The sequence below is a fragment of the Heterodontus francisci genome, chromosome 25 (genome assembly GCF_036365525.1).
Source record: "Heterodontus francisci isolate sHetFra1 chromosome 25, sHetFra1.hap1, whole genome shotgun sequence".
In the NCBI taxonomy this organism is placed as follows: Eukaryota; Metazoa; Chordata; class Chondrichthyes; order Heterodontiformes; family Heterodontidae; genus Heterodontus; species Heterodontus francisci.
The window spans coordinates 74,440,262-74,462,819 of record NC_090395.1 but is presented as its reverse complement, the minus strand read 5'-3'; the positions used below and the strand labels follow the sequence as shown (position 1 = coordinate 74,462,819).

Sequence of the window (22,558 nt, the reverse complement as noted above, 5' to 3'; positions counted from 1 at the left end):
TTTTCCTCCACACAAGATCAGGGGGCAGGTTGTTCAACCTTGCCCGTCTAAGAGCGAAGTCCAAAGTACGGAAAGTCCTCATCAGGGAACTCCTCTTTGCTGACGATGCTGCTTTAACATCTCACACTGAAAAGTGCCTGCAGAGTCTCATCGACAGGTTTGCGGCTGCCTGCAATGAATTTGGCCTAACCATCAGCCTCAAGAAAACGAACATCATGGGGCAGGACGCCAGAAATGCTCCATCCATCAATATTGGCGACCACGCTCTGGAAGTGGTTCAAGAGTTCACCTACCTAGGCTCAACTATCACCAGTAACCTGTCTCTAGATGCAGAAATCAACAAGCGCATGGGTAAGGCTTCCACTGCTATGTCCAGACTGGCCAAGAGAGTGTGGGAAAATGGCGCACTGACATGGAACACAAAAGTCCGAGTGTATCAGGCCTGTGTCCTCAGTACCTTGCTCTATGGCAGCGAGGCCTGGACAACGTATGCCAGCCAAGAGCGACGTCTCAATTCATTCCATCTTCGCTGCCTCCGGAGAATACTTGGCATCAGGTGGCAGGACCGCATCTCCAACACAGAAGTCCTCGAGGCGGCCAACATCCCCAGCTTGTACACACTACTGAGTCAGCGGCGCTTGAGATGGCTTGGCCATGTGAGCCGCATGGAAGGTGGCAGGATCCCCAAAGACACATAGTACAGCGAGCTCGCCACTGGTATCAGACCCACCGGCCGTCCATGTCTCCGCTTTAAAGATGTCTGCAAACGCGACATGAAATCCTGTGACATTGATCACAAGTCGTGGGTGTCAGTTGCCAGCGTTCGCCAGAGCTGGCAGGCAGCCATAAAGACAGGGCTAAAATGTGGCGAGTCGAAGAGACTTAGTAGTTGGCAGGAAAAAAGACAGAGGAGCAAGGGGAGAGCCAACTGTGTAACAGCCCCGTGAAACAAATTTTTCTGCAGCACCTGTGGAAGAGCCTGTCACTCTAGAATTGGCCTTTATAGCCACTCCAGGCGCTGCTTCACAAACCACTGACCACTTCCAGGCGCGTATCCATTGTCTCTCGAGATAAGGAGGCCCAAAAGAAAAAAGAAGAATGTCCCCTGGTTATTGACCTTTCTGCTGAAGGAAATTGTTCCTTCCTATCCACTCTATCTAGGCCCCTCATAATTTTAAATGATTTGAAATCTGCCATCCTATCCATTCTGGTTTACATGTGACTCCAAACCCACAGGTTAATTGCCTGGCAAACCATTCATTTGTACAAGGTGGACAATAAATGCTGGCCTTGCCAGTAATGCTCACATCCTGTGACTGAATAAAGAAATGTAACCATTCACCAAGTGCCCAGCTTTAGCGAACGTTCTACTATGCAGCATGACCTTTGGGTCAGGCTTGGTAGCTTTTCATTGATGCTTTCAGTACTTTCGTTATCTCTGTCATGTTAATTATATTTAATGGTAGCACAGCCTTCAGCTTAATGTAGCCCAATACAATGGCCAGCAGCTACATGTGGCTGATTGGGAATCCAAACGTGGCAGATTGTACATCTGATTAGTAAATAAAAATGGGTAATAATCACCGTCCTTAGTCATGTGATCTCAATATTCATGTTTACACTGTGTCTGTGTGTGAATTTAACCTCATTGTGTGTTTGTTGATGAAATGATGAGATGCAAATCAGAGTGCGTTTTGATTGATATAAGTGCTTTACTTCCTTGGTTACTGAATAGTGGTAGATGTTTGTTAAGTAAGATATGAAGTACATTTGCCTGTATTGTGTGTGAGGCATTTTTGATTAAAGTTACTACCTGTTGCTAAAACAGTATTGGCCTTAGCTGCACCTGTGCCTTGTCAATTAATTCTATTGGGAAAACCCTGCAGCTTACATTATGCTGTCCTTTTTTCTCACCCAGATCTGTCGGACTGTGTATCAATTTCACTATGTCAACTGGCCGGATCATGACATTCCATCTTCAATAGATCCCATCTTGGAGTTGATCAAGGACATGCGGGATTATCAGCCGCATGATAATGTTCCCATCTGTATACATTGCAGGTAACACACTGATCTCCAAACAACACAGTGACTGACCAACAGACCATAATAAACACACAGGTTCAGTTCAAGGCCAGCTCATGTTGCTTCCAATATCATGTGGCTTTTCAGAGGGGAAAAACCCAGCAGTGAAAAATACTCCCTTGGCAATATTTCATTTTCCACTGTACACAACCTGACAAGAAAAATGCTTGTGGTTTTTCTTCATTGTACTGGCTAATTGGTCATTTACTGCTCTATTAAATAATTGGTACTTACTTGGGTTGAGAGAATAGCATTGTAATTTTCATTTTGATCCCATGATTTATGTTGTTCTAATTTAATTCCAAAATTCCCATTTCCCTGCCCAATTTTTTATTGTCGATTCCTAATTGCCCTTGAGAAGGTGGTGGTGAGCTGCCTTCTTGAACCGCTGCAGTCCATGTGATGTAGATACACCAACAGTGCTGTTCGGGAGGGAGTTCCAGGATTTTGTCCCAGTGACGGTGAAGAAACAGTGATATAGTTCCATGTCAGGATGGTGTGTGTCTTGGAGGGGAACTTGCAGGTGGTGGTGTTCCCATGTACCTGCTGCCCTTGTCCTTCTAGGTGATAAAGACAATGAGAATGGGGTGAGTGGAGGTTTATTATGAGGGTAGAATATTTATCTTCTGTTCTGCCTTCACTTCCATCCAGCTTTCAGGAGATGTGTGAGGTGCTCGCTGTAGATAAGCAAAGGCCTCCTAAATATGAAAAACTGGCACAAATAGGACCTGCACCATTGTAATAAGCAGCCGCATGACTTTTACTGTGTGTCAGGCTCGCCAGAGGACGCTGGGAGCCAGCAGGATGGTGGGTGGGGGAGAAGTGCGGCAGAAAAGGACATTTTTAAAATTCCTCTGGATCTCACAAGTAAACCGTGGACCTACGCCTCCACCTCCATCTTATACTTCTAACCCCCTCCCTATTGGATTACTTGCTTTACCTTGTATTCTGTCAGGGAGTGGCCGAGGATTTACATTCTCTGAGTGCTGAGTGAAATGCCAACATCCATTATGTGTTGAAAGTGGGGCTTGAACCCACAATCAGAGACAGCAACAGCGGGGCGGCACAGTGACGCAGTGGTTAGCACCGCAGCCTCACAGCTCCAGCGACCCGGGTTCAATTCTGGGTACTGCATCTGCGGAGTTTGCAAGTTCTCCCTGCGACCGCGTGGGTTTTCGCCAGGTGCTCCGGTTTCCTCCCACAGCCAAAGACGTGCAGGTTGATAGGTAAATTGACCATTATAACTTGTCCCTAGTATAGGTAGAGGAATTGAGGAAAGGTGGGGATGTGAGAGGGTAATGGGATTAATGTAGGATTAGTTTAAATGGGTGGTTGATGGTTGGCACAGACTCGGTGGGCTGAAGGGCCTGTTTCAGTGCTGTATCAATAAATAAGATAATGCTGACACTTAAATAACCATGTGGTTTGTTTATAGTAATGAGGTCCGGCTGTTGAAGTTTTTCATTCTTGAGTTGGCAATTGTGTCCTTCACTGAGGAGAACACTGGGTGTGCTATATGGGAAATGAGTGTTTTGTCTTCTATTAGACCCTCCCCTATTGTCTGTCGCTAACTCTCCTCTACCTTGCAGTGCTGGCTGTGGAAGGACGGGAGTAATCTGTGCCATTGATTATACCTGGAAGCTGCTGAAGGATGGGGTAATGTTATCTTTACATTCCATTTGCATACATGAAGCTCATTTAAGCAGCATTTTTGCATTGCAACAGGGAACTGAGAGATCTAAAAATACACTCAGCTCAAATATCTCACTGGCACTTTAATGATGTTGGAAACTGTTTGAAGTAAATGCATTTATTAAAACAGCAGCTGAAGAAATTTCCTAAAATGCATCATCACATTTGTTCCCAGCTGGTTGTCATCTTCCCCTATCACTTACTACCAAGGCTGCAAGTACATTACGATGTAAGAACTTAAGAAATAGGAGCAGGAGTAGACCATACAGCCCCTCAAACCTGCTGTGCTATTCCATAAGGTCATGGCTGATCTTTTATCTCAATTCCACTTTTCCACCCAATCCCCATATCCTGTGATTTACCAAAGGAATCACCAAGATTCTCACCGTCTCCAAGTTTGGTTGAATGAATTTGAACTTGTCCTTCTCTCCCCAGCCTCAAAACAATAGGAAAATTAAACATCTTATAGAGTTTTTACACCAAAACATTGCTTTGGTTTCACTGGCGAAGAGTTTCATTCTATTTCAAAGACATCACCGAAAATCTTTGCCAGAATAAGTACTGACGAGGAATGGCCCATCAAACTCATCCTTGCACAGAAATGTACATTGCAGTGTCTGACCACTTTGTGAATGGCTCCAGAAATTTTTGCCCCAGTCTTCCAACCAGAACCCATTTCAGATATCAGTTGCTTCCCGAGAATTGCTCTAAGCTTGGCTTTTCTCCCTTTGTACCTGTGTCCTGTTGTGATGCTGTCATGGTTTCACTTGAAATAGTGACTCAGGGTAAAACTTTTCTGCTCTTTTTTTATGTTTTCATGGGATGTGAGCATCGCTGGCAAGGCCAACATTTGTTGCCCATCCCTAATAATACTCTACTAAGTACTTTCCATTCCCAGTAAGGTCTATTCTTGCTCGTCTCCTTTAAAGGTTTAAGTGTTCAAGTTTTTCTGACTTTTTCTCATAACTCAGATGTGACAGTGAGGATCAGTGTCCAACTCCTCTCTGAGCACCTTCCAGGGATTGAATGCTCCTTTGTGACTCCTGTAAAAGACGTTTTAGCAGATTGATCAGAGTTCGATACACAATGACTGGAACTTCTCGCAAGATGATGGGTCATGGACCTGAAACGTTAACTCGGTTTCTCAAAGATGCTGCCTGAACTGCTGAGTATTTCCAGCATTTTCTGGTTTTAGTACAGATGGAACTTTTTTATTCATGTTTTCCCATTTCAGATCATTCCAGAAAATTTCAGCATTTGTGACCTGATTCAAGACATGAGAACACAGAGACCATCAATTGTACAAACCAAGGTACGGATGAAGTTAAAAGGATGCTTGAAGGTGCAGGTGATGTTAGCATTTTACAAAAGCACAAAAAGATCAGCTGGTGCCACCACCTCTTTGAAATCTGAAAGAAGGAAAAAACTTTCATTTATGTAGCACCTGTCAGGCTCCCAGGAACCTGCTGTAAATACTGACACATTCACAGGGACCCCCTGTAAATACTGGCACACTCTCGGGAATTCTCTGTAAATACTGACACGGTCCCAAGGATTCCCTGTTAATACTGACACACTCCTGGCAACCCCCAGTAAATACTGACACACTCTCGGGAATTCCTTGTAAATATTGACAAACACCCAGGGACCTTATGTAAATACTGACACACTCATGGGGATTCCTGTAAATAGTGGCCCATTCCCCAGGCACCCCCTGTATATACTGAAACACTACCAGAGACCCCCTGTAAATACTGACAGATTCTAGTGGGGCGCCCAAAGCTGCACTTCAAGGAAGCTTTCAACTGTGACATGAAGGCCCTAAACGTTGCCTGTCGCACCTAGGAGTCACTAGCTGGTGAAAGAGGGAAATGGTGACACATCTTGTGGACTGGCGTGCACTACCATGACAACCAGTTGCTGCAGCAGCTTGGCAACAGGTACCAATGTTAAAAACAACAACTCACAGCGTTACTTGGCAGCTTCACGTGCAGCACTTGTGGAAGAACCTGCCTCTCAAGGATTGGCCTTCACAGCCATCAGCAAAGGTGCACCAAGAGAAGACACCCCACCCAAATGGATTGTTTGCTGCGTGTCCGTCATCTTTTATAGATGGAAGGATACCAACCAACCAGGGCCCCGAAGTAAATATGACCCACACCTGGTGGCCCCCTGTAAATATGACCCATACCTGGAGACGACCTGTAAATACTGACACACTCTCGGGGATTCCCTGTAAATACTGACACCCTCCCAGGGATTCCCTGTAAATACTGACACCCTCCCAGGGATTCCCTGTAAATACTGACACACTCCCGGGGACCCCCTGTAAATACTGACACACTCCCGGGGACCCCTGTAAATACTGACACACTCCCGGGACCCCCTGTAAATAGTGACATACCCGGGGACTCCCTGTAAATACTGACATACCCGGGGACTCCCTGTAAATACTGACACCCTCCCAGGGATTCCCTGTAAATACTGACACACTCCCGGGGACCCCTGTAAATACTGACACACTCCCGGGACCCCCTGTAAATAGTGACATACCCGGGGACTCCCTGTAAATACTAACACACTCCCGGGGACCCCCTGTAAATACTGACACATACCCGGGACCCCCTGTAAATACTGACACAAACCTGGGGACCCCCTGTGAATACTGACACACTCCCGGGACCTCCTGTAAATAGTGACACACACCCGGGGACCCCCTGTAAATACTGACACACACTGGGGACCCCCTGTAAATACTGACGCACTCCCGGGATCCCCTGTAAATAGTGACACACACCCGGGGACCCCCTGTAAATACTGACGCACTCCCGGGACCCCTGTAAATACTGACACTCCCCCGGGGACTCCCTCTAAATACTGACACACATCCGGGCACTCCCTTTAAATATTGACACACTCCCAGGGACACCCTGTAAATGCTGACACACACCTGGGGACCCCCTGTAAATACTGACAGTCCCCCGGGGACCCCCTCTAAATACTGATACACATCCGGGGACTCCCTGTAAATACTGACACACTCCCAGGAACCCCCTGTAAATACTGACACACTCCCAGGAACCCCCTGTAAATACTGATACACATCCGGGGACTCCCTGTAAATACTGACACACTCCCAGGAACCCCCTGTAGATACTGACACACTCCCGTGGACCCCCTGTAAATACTGACACACTCCCAGGAACCCCCTGTAGATACTGACACACTCCCGTGGACCCCCTGTAAATACTGACACACTCCCGGGACCCCTGTAAATACTGACACACACCTGGGGACCCCCTGTAAACACTGACACACTTCCAGAGTTTGTGAGAAATTATACTTCACTGAAAGGTAATAATTTTAAAGGCTAAGCAGAAATAGCTCTAACGCGACATAAAATAGGCCCCCCTTTTTATTTATTTATAAATTTGTTTATTTTATTTAAGTTTGTTTCTACTGTGCCTACCCACTGTTTTTTTTCATGTTTGTGCTTGGGGCTAGGGCTGTTCATTTTTCTGTCAATTAACACCCTCTCTGCACTAACACTTTGTCTTTCACCACACCATTAACATACCATTTACCTTTGCTCCATGACCTTCTGGTCAGCTATTCTCTGTGACCTTGTCCTATCAACACCTTCTCTTTGGTTATCTCTTGCCCCACCCCCACTTTACTTGCTTAAAACCTTTTACATTTCTATTATTTGCCAGTTCTGATGAAGGGTCACTGACCTGAAACATTAACTCTGCTTCTCTCCCCACAGATGCTGCCAGACCTGCTGAATATTTCCAGAATTTCTTGTTTTTATTATAAAATAATTAATTTTCAGTCTCATAGGCATAACATGTATCTTAGCACAGTGCAGGAGACAAAGGGTTAATGTCACACAAGCTCGTTCAGAAGTGCGATGACTGATCCTGTACACAGAATTGTACAGACTTGATGACCTGTGATCTGTCGCTGCTCCTGATCAGTGAAGCAGGAGACAAGCAGGCTATTTCTCTCACAGTGAATGTCTCTTTTCTTCCTTACTTACTTCTTTCTTTCCTTTCTTTATTTGTGTTTCTCTTTTCTCTATCACTTTTTCTGATTCATGCTTGCTTTTTCTTGCTTACTTTATCTTTCATGTTTTTCTCTCCCTCCTTCCTCTCATTTTCTTTCGCTCGCTTCCTTTCTCTTTTCTCTTTCCCCGTCTTTCTTTCACTTTTTTCTCTTGCTCTCTTTCTCTTGCTCTCTCACTTGTTCTCTTTCTCTTTTTCTCTCTCACACCTGGATTTTTTTTTTTGTGTGGCTTTAAAGTTGATCAGAGCCTGTTCTTTTGTGACCAGCGGAAAATACTCAGCGTTCTATTGCGTGCTGGAGGTTGCTGCTTGTGGTGAGAATGAAGCAGCCTTCTGACGTTGATATTAACATTTCCCTTTTGAGTCTGTAGGTGGGACAGTTAGAAGTTATCAAAGTGAAAAAGAAAAGGCACAGACTTTGATACCTGTGCTAAATAACTTCAAATAATATAATGCTGCTTTAAATAACCTTTACACGTAAAATGAAATTGCAGTTTCACAAATTTCGGTCATGAAACTCTTTCACTTGTGTACATCCTACTCCATATCTGGAAATAAATCTGCTTAAACAGCACTGCTTTTACAGAAAGACGACTTCAGCAGAGGAGGCCTGACTCAGTTTGGAGCAGTCGAACACTTCAAACATCAGATTGAGCCTGCAGTCTGTTGGCCCTTCCATTCACTGAAATCTCAAGATCTCTGGTTGGGTTTTTCTGTCGAAGTTCTGTCCAGTTGAATTAACGGCAACCATTGAAACATTAGGAGCAGAAGGAGTACATTTTCTCCGTTATATAAAATGTTTCACTGCCAGGAGTTATGGCATAGGAACAGCAAGAGGGCAGTTAGCTTCGCGAACCGGCTCCATCATTCAGTGAGCTTATGGCTTCCTTCTGCATCTTAAAGATTCATTTATGGGATGTGGGTGTCGCTGGCCAGGCCAGCATTTATTGCCCATCCCTAAATGCACTTGAGAAGGTGGTGGTGAGCTGCCTTCTTGAACCGCTGCTGTTCTTGGGGTGTAAGTATATCAACAGTGCTGTTAGGAAGGGAGTTCCAGGATTTTGACCCAGCGACAGTGAAGGAACGGTGATATAGTTCCAAGTCAGGATGGTGTGTGGCTTGGAGGGGAAATTGCAGGTGGTGGTGTTCCCATGCGTCTGCTGTCCTTGTCCTTCTAGGTGGTAGAGGTCATGGGTTTGGAAGGTGCTGCCTAAGGAGCCTTGGCGAGTTGCTGCAGTGCAATTTGTAGATGGTACACACTGCTGCCACTGTGCGTCGGTGGTGGAGGGAGTGAATGTTTGTGGATGGGATGCCAATCAAGCAGGCTGCTTTGTCCTGGATGGTGTTGAGCTTCTTGAGTGTTGTTGGAGCTGCGCCCATCCAGGCAAGTGGAGAGTATTCCATCACACTCTTGAATTGTGCCTTGTAGATGGTGGACAGGCTTTGGGGAGTCAGGAGGTGGTTTACTCACCAAAGAATTCCCAGCCTCTGACCTGCTCTTGTAGCCACGGTACTTATGTGGCTTGTCCAGTTCAGTTTCTGGTCAATGGTAATCACCAGGATGTTGATAGTGGGGGATTCAGCGATGGTAATGCCATTGAATGTCATGGGGAGATGGTTAGATTCTCTCTTGTTTGTGATAGTCATTACCTGGCACTTTTGTGGTGCCAATGTTACTTTCCACTTATCAGCCCAAGCCTGAATGTTGTCCAGGTCTTGCTGCATATGGACATGGGCTGCTTCACTATCTGAGAAGTCGCAAATGGTGCTGGACTTTGTGCAATCATCAGCGAACATCCCCACTTCTGACCTTCTGATGGAGGGAAAGTCATTGATGAAGCAGCTGAAGATGGTTGGGCCTAGGACACTAGTCTGAGGAACTCCTGCAGTGATGTCCTGGGACTGTGATGATTGACCGCCAACAACCACAACCATCTTCCTTTGTGCTCGGTATGACTCCAACCAGTGGAGAGTTTTCCCCCTGATTCCCACTGACTCCAATTTTGCTCGGGCTCCTTGATGCCATACTCGGTCAAATGCTGCCCTGATGTCAAGGGCAGTCACTCTCACCTCACCTCTCGAGTTCAGCTCTTTTGTCTATGTTTGGACCAAGACTGTAATGAGGTCAGGAGCTGAGTGGCCCTGAGGGAACCCAAACTGATCTCATCTCCATTTACCCACTTTTGCTCCATGATCTGGTTACATTGCTGGGGAAAATTTGGATCTTTCAATACAGAGTTTGATAGATTTTTGTTGACCAATCTTTTGGTCACCTGTTCTAATCTCTCCTTATGTGGCTCAGAGTCAAATATCTGTCTGATTATTGCTCTTGTGGAGCAGCTTGGGAGGTTTTGCGATGTTAATGGTGCTGTATAAATACAAGTTGTTGCTGATCTTAAGTATTTTAGCATTTTCTCCACCTCATGATCTCTCTGAATGTGGCTGCACCCTGGGAGGGTAAGATCAGTGAATTTACCCTGTGGTGTGTGGGATGCAGGATATAAACTTATTTGCATGATCAATCAGGATGTTAACAGAATCATTTCTGCTCTGAATAAGCAATGTGTGAATTTGTAACTTGCATAGTAAGGTTCTAAAGGTGCGAATTCGAGCCTGGTGCAGTGACTTCCTATTTTAACTTGGGCGACTTAAGCCACTTTATTTTCTGCAGACACTTCCATTTTGAAAATTTTAATCTCTGTGGTACAGGTGTGTTAAGGTTGCTCCTCTGTGTTGAGGTTGCTCCTCTGTGTTGAGGTTACTCCGCTGTGTTGAGGTTACTCCGCTGTGTTGAGGTTACTCCGCTGTGTTGAGGTTACTCCGCTGTGTTGAGGTTACTCCGCTGTGTTGAGGTTGCTCCTCTGTGTTGAGGTTGCTCCTCTGTGTTGAGGTTGCTCCTCTGTGTTGAGGTTGCTCCTCTGTGTTGAGGTTGCTCCTCTGTGTTGAGGTTACTCCACTGTGTTGAGGTTACTCTGCCTCACAACTGCAGATGTATCCATTAGCTTGTTGGTATGGCCGACAACATAAATTACATTTATATAGCAACTTTAATGTAGTAAAATGTCTCAAGGTGCTTCACAGGAACATTATGTTCATAATGAGGTATTTGGATAGAAGACCAAAATCCTGATCAAAGATGTAGATTTTAAGGAGGGTCTTAAAGAAGGAGAGAGAGGTCGAGCGGCGGAGAGATTTAAAGAGGGAATTCCGCAGTTTAGAGCCTTGACAGCTGACATTCATGTGCAGAAACTAAAAGGGTTAAGTTAAGAGTATAGGCTGCTTAAACTTGGTTTGTATTCTCTTGAGCTTAAAAGGTTGAGGGATGATCTAATTGAGGCATTTCAAAGGGATGCAATAGGATGGACACAGAGAAACTATTTGCTCTAGTGGGGGAAAGCAGAACAAGTGACCGAATTCTGGTGCTTATTCTTCAGTGATGTAATCCTCATTGCTTAATCTTAGTTTGTTGGCTGAAACCCAGAAACTTCCAACACCTTCAACTGTCACCGCATCATTAAGGACATAGCTTTAAGTTGAGGGGTGAAAGATATAGGACAGATGTTAGAGGTAGTTTCTTTACTCAGAGAGTAGTAGGGGCGTGGAACGCTCTGCCTGCAACAGTAGTAGACTCGCCAACTTTAAGGGCATTTAAGTGGTCATTGGATAGACATATGGATGAAAATGGAATAGTATAGGTCAGATGGTCGGCGCAACATCGAGGGCCGAAGGGCCTGTACTGCGCTGTAATGTTCTAATTCTAATTAACTGGAACATCTCAAACATTGAGAACAGTTAGAACTAATGGGAATTAGGAGGAGATAGCAAGAGGAATGTGTGTGTGTGTGTGTGTGTGTTCGCCTGTACTGTTCAATATTAATCGATGACTCATTGGCCTTTTAATTATGTCATTGCAGGTTTCTGTCAGTTGAATGGATGATAACTTGACCTAAAGCGTCCAATTAATGACCGTCTGTTGTGTTTCTCAATTGCAGGAACAGTATGAGCTGGTCTACAGTGCAATCTGTGATCTGTTTGAGAAGCAGATAGAAGTCCTAAACACCAATCTAACCTTCTGTGACGATGAGGTGAGCTCATCTCTTCCTTTTGTTCTGTGCTTTGTTGCTGAATAATCCACAGTGAAGCAGCCCACACTTTGAAATCATCACTTGGCTTTTATCCAGTCTTAGAGCCTTTCATGGTTTGTAAAGCTCTGTTAGTTCCCCCTGTCCTTTACCTTCATTGTTTAAATGAAAAGATTCCAAATTCTGAAATACATAATTGATACAGTCCCCATCATATATCACGCCCACATTTAAAATAGGCAGTTGATTATATTGGCCAAAAGCAATGACCATTAACCATTTTGCATTAACTTCAATTAACTCTGCTTACTCACTAGTTCACACCGGGTTCAAGATGCTCTGAGTGCAAGAACAAACATAAGAAAATAACACAACTATTTGCAATTTTATAGAACTTTTAACAGAGTAAAAACTCCCAAGATGCTTCACAAGAGTGATTACAGGATAACATTTGACACCAAGCCACATAAGGAGATATTGGGGCAGGGGATCAGAAACTAGGTAGGTTTTAAGGAGTGTCTTAAGAGAAGAGAGAAAGGTAGAACGGTGTAGAGATATTTAGGGAGGGAATTCCAGAGCTTAGGGCCAAGGCAACTGAAGGCACGGCCGTCGATGGTGTAGCGTTTAAAGTCGAGGATGCATAGGAAGCCAGAACTGAAGGAGTGCAGAGATCTCGGAGGGTTGTAGGGCTGAAGGAGGTTAGGGAGGGGTGCGAAGATGGAGGGATTTGAGAACAAGGATGAGAAAGTTTTGCCGGACCGAGAGCCAGTGTAGGTCAGAGAGCACAGGGGTGATCGTTGAACAGGACTTGGTGCGAGTTTGGATACGAGCAGCAGAGTTTTGGATGAGTTCAAGTTTATGGAGAGTGGGAAATTGGGAGTCCAGGGTGAATTAGCATAATCCCTTTTTTAAAGTTCCAATACCTTTTGTGTTCTTAAACCCTTCTAATCCTCTCTAAGTGGCATGTGTGGGGTTACAGTTTGTACTAAGCACTGACTGCAGTTTAAATAAAGCTGCAGGTCAGAGTGAGGCTGGAAACAACTGGGCAAAAAGGTTGCTGCTTACATAGAAGGAATATTCTTGTTATGTACGACACCGGGCATCGTATATAGTGGGCAAATTGCGTTCGCATGAACACGCTCGTATAAACAGTGTAGACTGTTCCTCTCATTCCTGATCTTCTACTTGTGAATCTTCACTGTCCTCTTTCCATGTCTCTGTTACCTTTCTATAATGTGCTGTTCAGAATTGAGCCCAATACCTCAACACAAGCCTGACCAATATTTGGTACAAATCTGCTCACTTCTTTGGTTTTAAATTCTTTGCCAGAATAGGTCATTGCTCGAGGATCATCCTCAGGCCTTTCTATTTTTCAATTCCCATTCTCTGTAATTCAATCGCAGGAGTAAATGGCTTCTGAAGAGAAATGTTTTCTCTCAGAGGGTCGTGAGTCTTTGGAATTCTCTCCCTCAAAAGGCAGTGGAAGCAGAGTCATTGAATATTTTTAAGGCAGAGGTAGAGATAGATTCTTGATAAGCAAGGGGGTGAAAGGTTATCAGGGGGTAGTTGGAAATGTGGAGTAAATCAGTTCAGCCATGAACTCATTAAATGGTGGAGCAGGCTTGAGGGGCCGAGTGGCCTACTCCAGCTCCTAATTCATATGTTCTAATGCACCATGATGCAGTGATCAAACAATCCCAAGTTTCAGAATTTGACCCACTTTTCTTTCATATTTTCATTTCCTCTGAGGGTTGTTAGTCTGTGGAATTCTCTTCCCCAGAAAACAGTGGAGGCTGGGTCATTGCATTTAGTCAAAGCTGAGTTAGATAGATTTTTGATAGACAAGGGAGCCGAGGGTTATGGAGGGCAGACAGGAAAGTAGGTACCACAATCAGATCAGCCATGATCTTATTGAATGGCGGAGCAGGTTCGAAGGGCCGAATGGCCTACTTCTCTTCCTATATTCCACTGTTCCTTCCTTTGTTCCTATATAAGGTTCTCAGTAAAATGTTTTCTGTCTAAGTGGGCACTCAGCATCTCCGAGAACGGACAGCGCTGACACGGTGCCAATGCGCTTATTTTCAGAATGTTTTTTTATTTGTCAGCTTCCTCCTTGAGTGAGCTTCTGCGGAACAGTTCAGGAGGTCTGTGGTTTCTACACAGTGTGAGTGTGTGATGATTGGAAGGCACACACACACCGGATGTGGTAAAACAGATGGCGCGCAAAAAACATTTCTGCTGGAGAAACAGGCTTATACTCGCAGTGGGACTTTGATATTTTAACAAATAATTGCAGCGTCTCTCCTGTGGAAATTTGTATTTGAAGCATTTTCTGCTGCTGCTTAAGATTCTGTCCATGGCCAGTATTGGGATGGTGGTGGGAGAACAGCCAATGTGCTAAAATGGATCACCAGCTCTCAGGAGCACAGAGGGGTTATGAATCCTCCAGGAATTAAAGTGGTCAAGTGAGATTTAAAAAGAAATGTAAAATTACATTCAGGACAATTAAACAGCCGATAACATTCTCTTCGAAAAAATTATATCTTCTATAAAATTCACTTCTATGTCTTTTAGTAACTTTAATAGGTTTTATAATTTTCTAACCAATTAGTCAGCTCCTCTGACTTCAACAAAAGGCAGGATTTCTGAATTGTTTACAAATTAATCTGCAGTGATCAAAACCCAGGGGAAACATTTCAAAAAAGTTAAAATTTATTAGTTATAAAAATATTAGAGATGGGGGCGGGTGGGGGGAGTGGGGGACAGTTAAGAATCATCCAAAGAGTCTGTTTGCCTTCTAATTGGTGGGGAAAGCTGGGAGCCACGAGGATAGACCAACGGCAGGAGTGCGGGGGCAGGGTGGTTACTGGAAGGTCACATGATAAAATCTCCAGGAATATGTCCAATCAGTGTTCGCAACCTTGGTACAGAGCCCTACTCCAGCCTGGTGTACATAGTACCATTACACTAGAGTACCCCAAACCATTACACTGGAGTACCCCTAAACCATTACACTAGAGTACCCCAAACCATTACACTAGAGTACCCCAAACCATTACACTAGAGTACCCCAAACCATTACACTAGAGTACCCCAAACCATTACACTAGAGTACCCCAAACCATTACACTAGAGTACCCCAAACCATTACACTACAGTACCCCAAACCATTACACTAGAGTACCCCTAAACCATTACACTAGAGTACCCCTAAACCATTACACTAGAGTACCCCTAAACCATTACACTGCTGTACCCCTAAACCATTACACTGCTGTACCCCTAAACCATTACACTACCATACCCCTAAACCATTACGCTACCGTACCCCTAAACCACTGCACTACCCTACCCCTAAACCATTACACTACTGTACCCCTAAACCATTACACTACTGTACCCCTAAACAATTACACTACCGTACCCCTAAACCATTACACTACCATACCCCTAAACCACTGCAATACCGTACCCCTAAACCACTGCAATACCGTACCCCTAAACCACAGCAATACCGTACCCCTAAACCACGACACTACCGCACCCCTAAACCATTACACTACCCTACTCCTGATACCAGTGGGTCTGATAACGTTCAGTGGGTCTGTTATCAGACCCACCGGCCGTCCATGTCGCCGCTTTAAAGATTTCTGCAAACGCGACATGAAGTCCTGTGACATTGATCACAAGTCGTGGGAGTCAGTTTCTGGTGATCGCCAGAGCTGGCGGACAGCCATAAAGGCGGGGCTAAAGTGTGGTGAGTCGAATAGACTTAGCAGTTGGCAGGAAAAAGACAGAAGCGCAAGGAGAGAGCCAACTGTGTAACAGCCCCGACAACCAATTTTATCTGCAGCACCTGTGGAAGAGTCTGTCACTCTAGAATTGGCCTTTATAGCCACTCCAGGTGCTGCTTCACAAACCACTGACCACCTCCAGGCGCTTACCCATTGTCTCTCGAGACAATGAGGCCAAAGAAGACTGTACTCCTAAACCATTACACTATCACACCCTAAACCACTGCACTACCATAGCCTTAAACCATTACACTACCGTATTCTTAAACCATTACACTACAGTTCCCCTACACCATCGTATTATCATCCGCTAAACCATTACTGTTACACACGCAAACAATTACATAACCGTACCCCTAAACCACTGTATTACAGTACCTCGAAACCATTACACTACCATATCCTGAAAGCATTACACTACTGTACCCCTAAACTTCCATATTAGCATACCCCAAATCATTACACTTCCGTGTCTCTAATCCATTTGCTACGACTAACTGCTCTTGTCAAAGTCCCCCAATCAAAATATACGATTCTGATTGTGGTGGGACCAGCGCACTGTTAATTCAATCCCGTCGCACCGCAGATCGGTTAACATATCATTTAAAACTTTCCAAATTAAAGAAAGACCCAACCAAATTGTACCATCTATTTACCCCCAAATGAGGCTAACCAAACTAGGTGTCTTTAAATCAATAAATTAACTCGTTAATTCGAAGAACTAAATTCTTAAACACTATGAAGATATAAACAACATTTAAAAATAGAAAAAATTAGAGTCCTTGCAAATTTACAGTCCAATGTTGCTCGAAGTCCTCACAAGATGTTGCTCAAAGTCCTCACAGGATGTTGCTCGAAGTCTTCACAGAATGTTGCTTTCCTTCTCCAGCGAATTTCAACAGTTAATGACTTGCAAACACTTTCAACAGAATCAATCTGACTTTAGAGTTTTTGAGGGATAAAAGATTGTCACAGTCTAACTTTCTTTTCTTCAATTTAAATTACCAGAGATCTCTGTTTTGGCTTGACGATTTCTTAGAATTTTGAGAGATAATAATAAACAGACTAAAATCCTATTCCTTCAGTTTAAATGGTAGAGAGCTCTTTTTCCAGGTGCTAACACCAGCTGTCCTCTCTGTCTGTGTGTTCTTTTGGAACAAACTGTCTTCCAATAACAGCCAGTTCAAAACTGAATTATAACAAATGTATTGCATGAGACTCTCTCCCAGTGGCTGTATCTATGATAACGAGAATGCACCCTTTGAATCGCAGTCTCCAAACGGCTGTTTCTAAGGCAACAAAAATGCACCTTCCTATAACTCCTGAGGCTTTCTGGTTCTTAAAACAATACTGATCCCTTGCAAGTCTTAAAGGCAAACTGCATATTCCCGGAAACAAAACTACAGGACCATGATATCTTGCTTTACTATACCCCTAAACTACTGCACTAACGGACCCCTAAACCATTACTGGACCATACCCCAAAACCACCGTATTACCGTACCCCTAAACAATTACACTACCGTACCCCTAAACAATTACACTACCGTACCCCTAAACAATTACACTACCGTACCCCTAAACCACAACACTACCGTACCCCTAAACACAGTGGCGCAGTGGTTAGCACTGCAGCCTCACAGCTCCAGGGACCCGGGTTCGATTCTGGGTACTGTCTGTGTGGAGTTTGCAAGTTCTCCCTGTGTCTGCGTGGGTTTTCTCCGGGTGCTCCGGTTTCCTCCCACAAGCCAAAAGACTTGCAGGTTGATAGGTAAATTGGCCATTATAAATTGTCACTAGTATAGGTAGGTGGTAGGGAAATATAGGGACAGGTGGGGATGTTTGGTAGGAATATGGGATTAGTGTAGGATTAGTATAAATGGGTGGTTGATGGTCGGCACAGACTCGGTGGGCCGAAGGGCCTGTTTCAGTGCTGTATCTCTAATCTAATCTAATCTAATTACACTACCATACCCCTAAACCACAACACTACCGTACCCCTAAACAATTACACTACCGTACCCCTAAACAATTACACTACCATACCCCTAAACCACTACACTACCGTATTAATGTAGCCACTGAGTGATGTCACATGTTCCAGACACAATTCCATTGCACCAGGTTGGTTTCTTGACCTTTCATGTAATCAAAAGACTCGTTCCTCTGATCATTCCTTCCCTTCACTCTCAACCCCTTTATGAAGTAGCAAATAGCCTGCTCCTTCCACTGAGTTCTGTTCTGTTCCTATGGGCATCAGGCCTCACTATGCCAATCACTTCAGTTAGGCAGAGTTCTGGGACTCCAGGAGGGCATTGAGAAGAATTGGGTAATGAATGAAGCTCACACTCCTGCCAACGTAAGGCCACTGAGCCCTGACCATAACCATCCTTCCTCCTGCAGATGAGACCGAGATCTCTTCCTATCAATCTCCGGTTTTTCCCATTTCTGCTTTCTCTCTATCTTCCTCCTTCTATCTGGTCTTTTTCTCTCTTTCACTTTCTCTCGTTCTTGTCCTTTTTCTCTTTCATTTTCCTCCCTTTCTCTTCCTTTTCTCTCTCTTGTTTTTTCTTTCTTTCTTTCTTTCATTCTTACTCTGTTTGTTTCCTTCCATTTTTCTTTCCCACCTCGTAAAGTCTCTCTTGGTGCCCTGTCCCAGCAGAACCTGCCAATTGACTGGGAGTGACCAACATCTACCGTGAAGTTCTTGTCATTGAATTTGCTTTTTGGGATTTCCAAAGTTCAAATTTCAAAAGACAAGTTGGGGAGTTGGGAGTAAGAATGGGGAGTCTGGGGAACATGATGTGCACAGGCTCTACAGATTAAGATACCACAGGAAACAGTGAAGTGGTCAAAAGCAATGGGCTTGAGAGACACCAGAAATGAAAACAGGAATAAAAGCGAAATACAGCGAGTGATGGAAATCTGAAATAAAAACAGAACGTGTTGAAAATACTAAGCAGGCTTGGGAGCATCTGTGTAGCAAGAAACAGAGTTAACGTTAGGATTTGCACAGCAGGATGTGGAAGGAGTAATCTCCATTAACAAATGTGAACCCTGTCTGTTTCAGGGAACTCACAGACACATTATGTGTTTCCAATATTTAGTTTTCATTTCAGGTGTCCAGCATAGTAACTTCAGCCCCTCACTCCTTCAGTAGAAGGTCCAGCAGATCACACACACAATTCAGGTTGGCTCATATAGGACTCAAAGTTTCTGCACACATACTTAGTTTTGACCTGTTTTCTTTTTAAATGAATAAAGTTGGTGCTGATTCGAGCAGGTCGGTTTTACAGCAGCTTTGTTACTGGGAGTGGGAGCACAGAGGCCTTGCATGAGTGTGGTTTCAGTCAGGAAGTCATTTTGAGACTAAAACTGGAAATGACATTATTTACAGGAAGATCTTGACCCAATGCAATGCAGTTCAGGTTACAGATGGGTGTGTGCATATGCAGGTCAGACTCTGTATGACCACAGATCAGAGTGTGTGAGTGCGTGTATGTGTGTCAGTGTATGTGTGTGTGTGAATGTGTCTGTGTGTATCTGTGTGTGTGAGTGTGTCTATATGTATATGTGTGTGTCTGTGTGACTGACTATTTGTATATGTGTGTGTGAGTGTGTCTGTGTGCGGATTGTGTCTGTCTGTGTTAAAGCGTTTCTGTGTGTGTTTCTGTGTGGGTGTCTGTGTGCGTGAGTGTCTGTGTGCGTGAGTGTCTGTGTGCGTGAGTGTCTGTGTGTGTGTCTGTGTGTGTGTGTCTGAGTGAGTATGTGTCTGCGTATGTGCGTGTCTGTGTCTGTGTGCGTGAGTGTCTGTGCGTGAGTGTCTGTGCGTGAGTGTCTGTGCGTGAGTGTCTGTGAATGTGTCTGTGCGAGAGTGTCTGTATGTGTGTGAGTATGTCTGTGTGTGAATGTCTGTGTGTGAGTGTCTGTGTGTGTGTGTCTGAGTGAGTATGTGTCTGCGTATGTGCGTGTCTGTGTCTGTGTGTGTGTCTGTGCGTGTCTGTCTGTGTGTATGCGTGTGTGAGTGTATGTTTAGTGTCAGCCATGGCTCAGTGGTGTCACTCTCGCTTCTGAGTTGCAAGGTTGCGGGTTCAAGTCCCATCCTTAGACTTGAGCCAATAATCTAGGCTGACACAATTCCAGTACACTGTCAGAGGTGTCCTCCTTCAGATGTGATGTTGTAACAAGGCCCTCTAAGTTGGGCATTAAAGATCCCAAGACACTTTAATGAAGAACAGTGGACTCTTCCCCAGTGTCCTGGTCAGTAATTATCCCTCAACCAACATCATTAAAATAGATTATCTAGTCATTATTGTTTGTGGGAGCTTGCTGTGTACAAATTGGCTGCTGTGTTTCCTACATTACAACAGTGACTACACTTCAAAAGTACTTAAATGGCTTTGGGAGATTGTGAAAGGTTCTGTACAAATGCAGGTCTTTCTTTCAGATCAAACTATGTGCATGAAGAAGTGTTTTTTTAACTTCTCTCCTGAATGGCCTGGCTCTGATTTTAATGTCATGCCTCCTTGTCCTAAACTCTCCCTGCAGCGGAAAAAAGGTTCTCAATATCTACCCCATCAATTCCTTTCAAAATCCTAAAAGCCTCAATCAAATAACCCCGTTACCTTCCATATTCCAGGCAATGCAAGCCTAGATTTATGTAAACTCTCGTGATCTAACTCCTGGAGCCCCGGTAACATTCTAATGAATCTGCACTGCACTTCTACCAAGACCAATATATCCTTTGTATGGTGTGGTATCCTGAACTATACACAGTGCTCCAGATGGGGTCTAGGCAGGGCTTTGTATAGCTGTAGCAAAACCTCTCTCTCTTCCAGCTCACCACCACCTTCTCAAGGACAATTAAGAATGGGCAATAAATTCTGGCTGAGCCAGTGACGCCCACATCCCACAAACAAATAAAAAAATTAAGCCTTCTAGTTATCAAGGCTAACATTCCATTAGCCTTTATGATTATTTTTATTTGGTAGTCCCATTTATTTTTCTCTCTCTCTCTCTCGTGCTCCGAGACCAGGAGCAAAAGATTATTCTCCTCCAGCTTCAGTTGGTGTTTCCCTACATGCACTGCAGATCTCTGTTCTCCTCTCGCTCTTCCCTCTCTATCTTCTGCAAAATGCTTTCTACGCTTCCCCAGTAATCCAATAAATTCTCACTTATCTTCACCATTCAATCTCATTTCTGCTTCCATTACTTGGGTTGCTACGGCGACAGTCCCTGGGCTGATTCAGTCTCCCTGTGATGGTGTCTTGCAGTTTAGTGTCTGTGTTTTATTTTGGAGACTGGTTTCCTGGTCTTACTGTCACTTTTATTTTGTTTGAAATTATTGCTGTTATTTTCCAAGTCAATGAGAAATAAATACTGGCACAATGAAAAATCAGCTGCCGATTTGCTCCAAGTCTGTTTCACACTGCTGACATGAACCAATTTCACTCACTTTTGAGTTTTAATAAATCTAACCTTGTGTTCAGTGATGCCTAGGAGGCCATGTTCACTAACGGTTTGATTTTACATTTGTGCTCCAACAGATGAATGAGCAGTCTGTGGCATTAGAGACACCTCAGCGACCAGCAAACTCATCACGTCACAGGTAACACAATTGGAGGCCATTAATATAGATGCTTAGGCCAGTAACTAGCAGTAATATATCTCCCTATCTCTGAAACCTCTTTCATTCTTACAACCCTCCAAAACTCTTTGTTCCTCCAATTCTGTCTTATGTCCTTCCCTGGTGCCCTTGATCACCATTAGCAGCTGTGCCTTTGGCCATCTAGGCCTAAGCTCTATAGCTCTCACTCCTCCTTTAAACTTAACTCTTTGACCAAGCTTTTGTTCACCAGCCCTAATATTTTTTTATGTGGCCCAGTGTCAAATTTTATTTGATAATTGCTCCTGTTAAATACCTTGGGACATTTTAATACATTAGAGGCACTATATAAATGTTGTTGTAACTAGCAATGAAACAAAGTCAGTAACTAGTCATGGAAGTTGGTCAGTAGCGAACTGATGGGTTTTGATTGTCTTACGTTTTCGAACACACTTGTGCACAGTTAGTTCAGGCACCAATACTTTGCCTTTTAAAAAAAATTCTTTTACAGAACATGGGCATCGCTGGCCAGGCCAGCATTTATTGCCCATCCCTAATTGCCCTTGAGAAGGTGGTGATGAGCTGCCTTCTTAAACTGCTGCAGTCCATGTGGTGTGGGTACACCCTTAGTGCTGTTAGGAAGGGCGTTCCAGGTTTTTGACCCAGTGACAATGAAGGAACGACTGTATAGTTCCAAGTCAGGATGGTGTGTGACTTGAGGAGAACTTGCAGGTGCTTCCATGTGTCTGCTGCCCTTGTCCTTCTAGGTGGTAGAGGTTGCGGGTTTGGAAGGTGCTGTCGAAGGAGGCCTGGTGCGTTGCTGCAGTGCATCTTGTAGATGGTACACACTGCTGCCACTGTGCATCGGTGGTGAAGGCAGTGAATGTTGAAGGTGGTGGATGGGGTGCCAATCAAGCTGGCTGCTTTGTCCTGGATGGTGTCAAGCTTCTTGAGTGTTGTTGGAGCTGTACCCATCCAGGCAAGTGGAGAGTATTCCATCACACTCCTGACTTGTGCCTTGTAGATGGTGGACAGGCTTTGGGGAGTCAGGAGATGAGTTACTCGCCGCAGGATTCCTAGCCTCTGACCTGCTTTTGTAGCCATAGTATTTATGTGGCTACTCCAGTTCAGTTTCTGGTCAATGGTAACCCCCAGAATGATGATAGTGTGGGAATTCAGTGATAGTAATGCCGTTGAAAGTCAAGGGGAGATGGTTGTACATTACTGCAGGGAACA

General features: G+C 44.3%; 1 protein-coding gene across 3 annotated transcripts in view; it reads left to right on the top strand.

Annotated features, from left to right (window-relative positions):
• Positions 1-22,558, top strand: part of LOC137383996 (tyrosine-protein phosphatase non-receptor type 22-like) — a 104,858-nt gene that overhangs the window by 45,631 nt on the left and 36,669 nt on the right. For all 3 annotated transcript variants that reach the window (XM_068057518.1, XM_068057519.1, XM_068057521.1), the window contains exons 8-12: positions 1,919-2,061; positions 3,675-3,741; positions 5,012-5,089; positions 11,834-11,926; positions 21,264-21,325. In XM_068057518.1, coding sequence (XP_067913619.1) covers positions 1,919-2,061; positions 3,675-3,741; positions 5,012-5,089; positions 11,834-11,926; positions 21,264-21,325 — 443 coding nt within the window. The remainder of the gene's footprint in view (positions 1-1,918; positions 2,062-3,674; positions 3,742-5,011; positions 5,090-11,833; positions 11,927-21,263; positions 21,326-22,558) is intronic.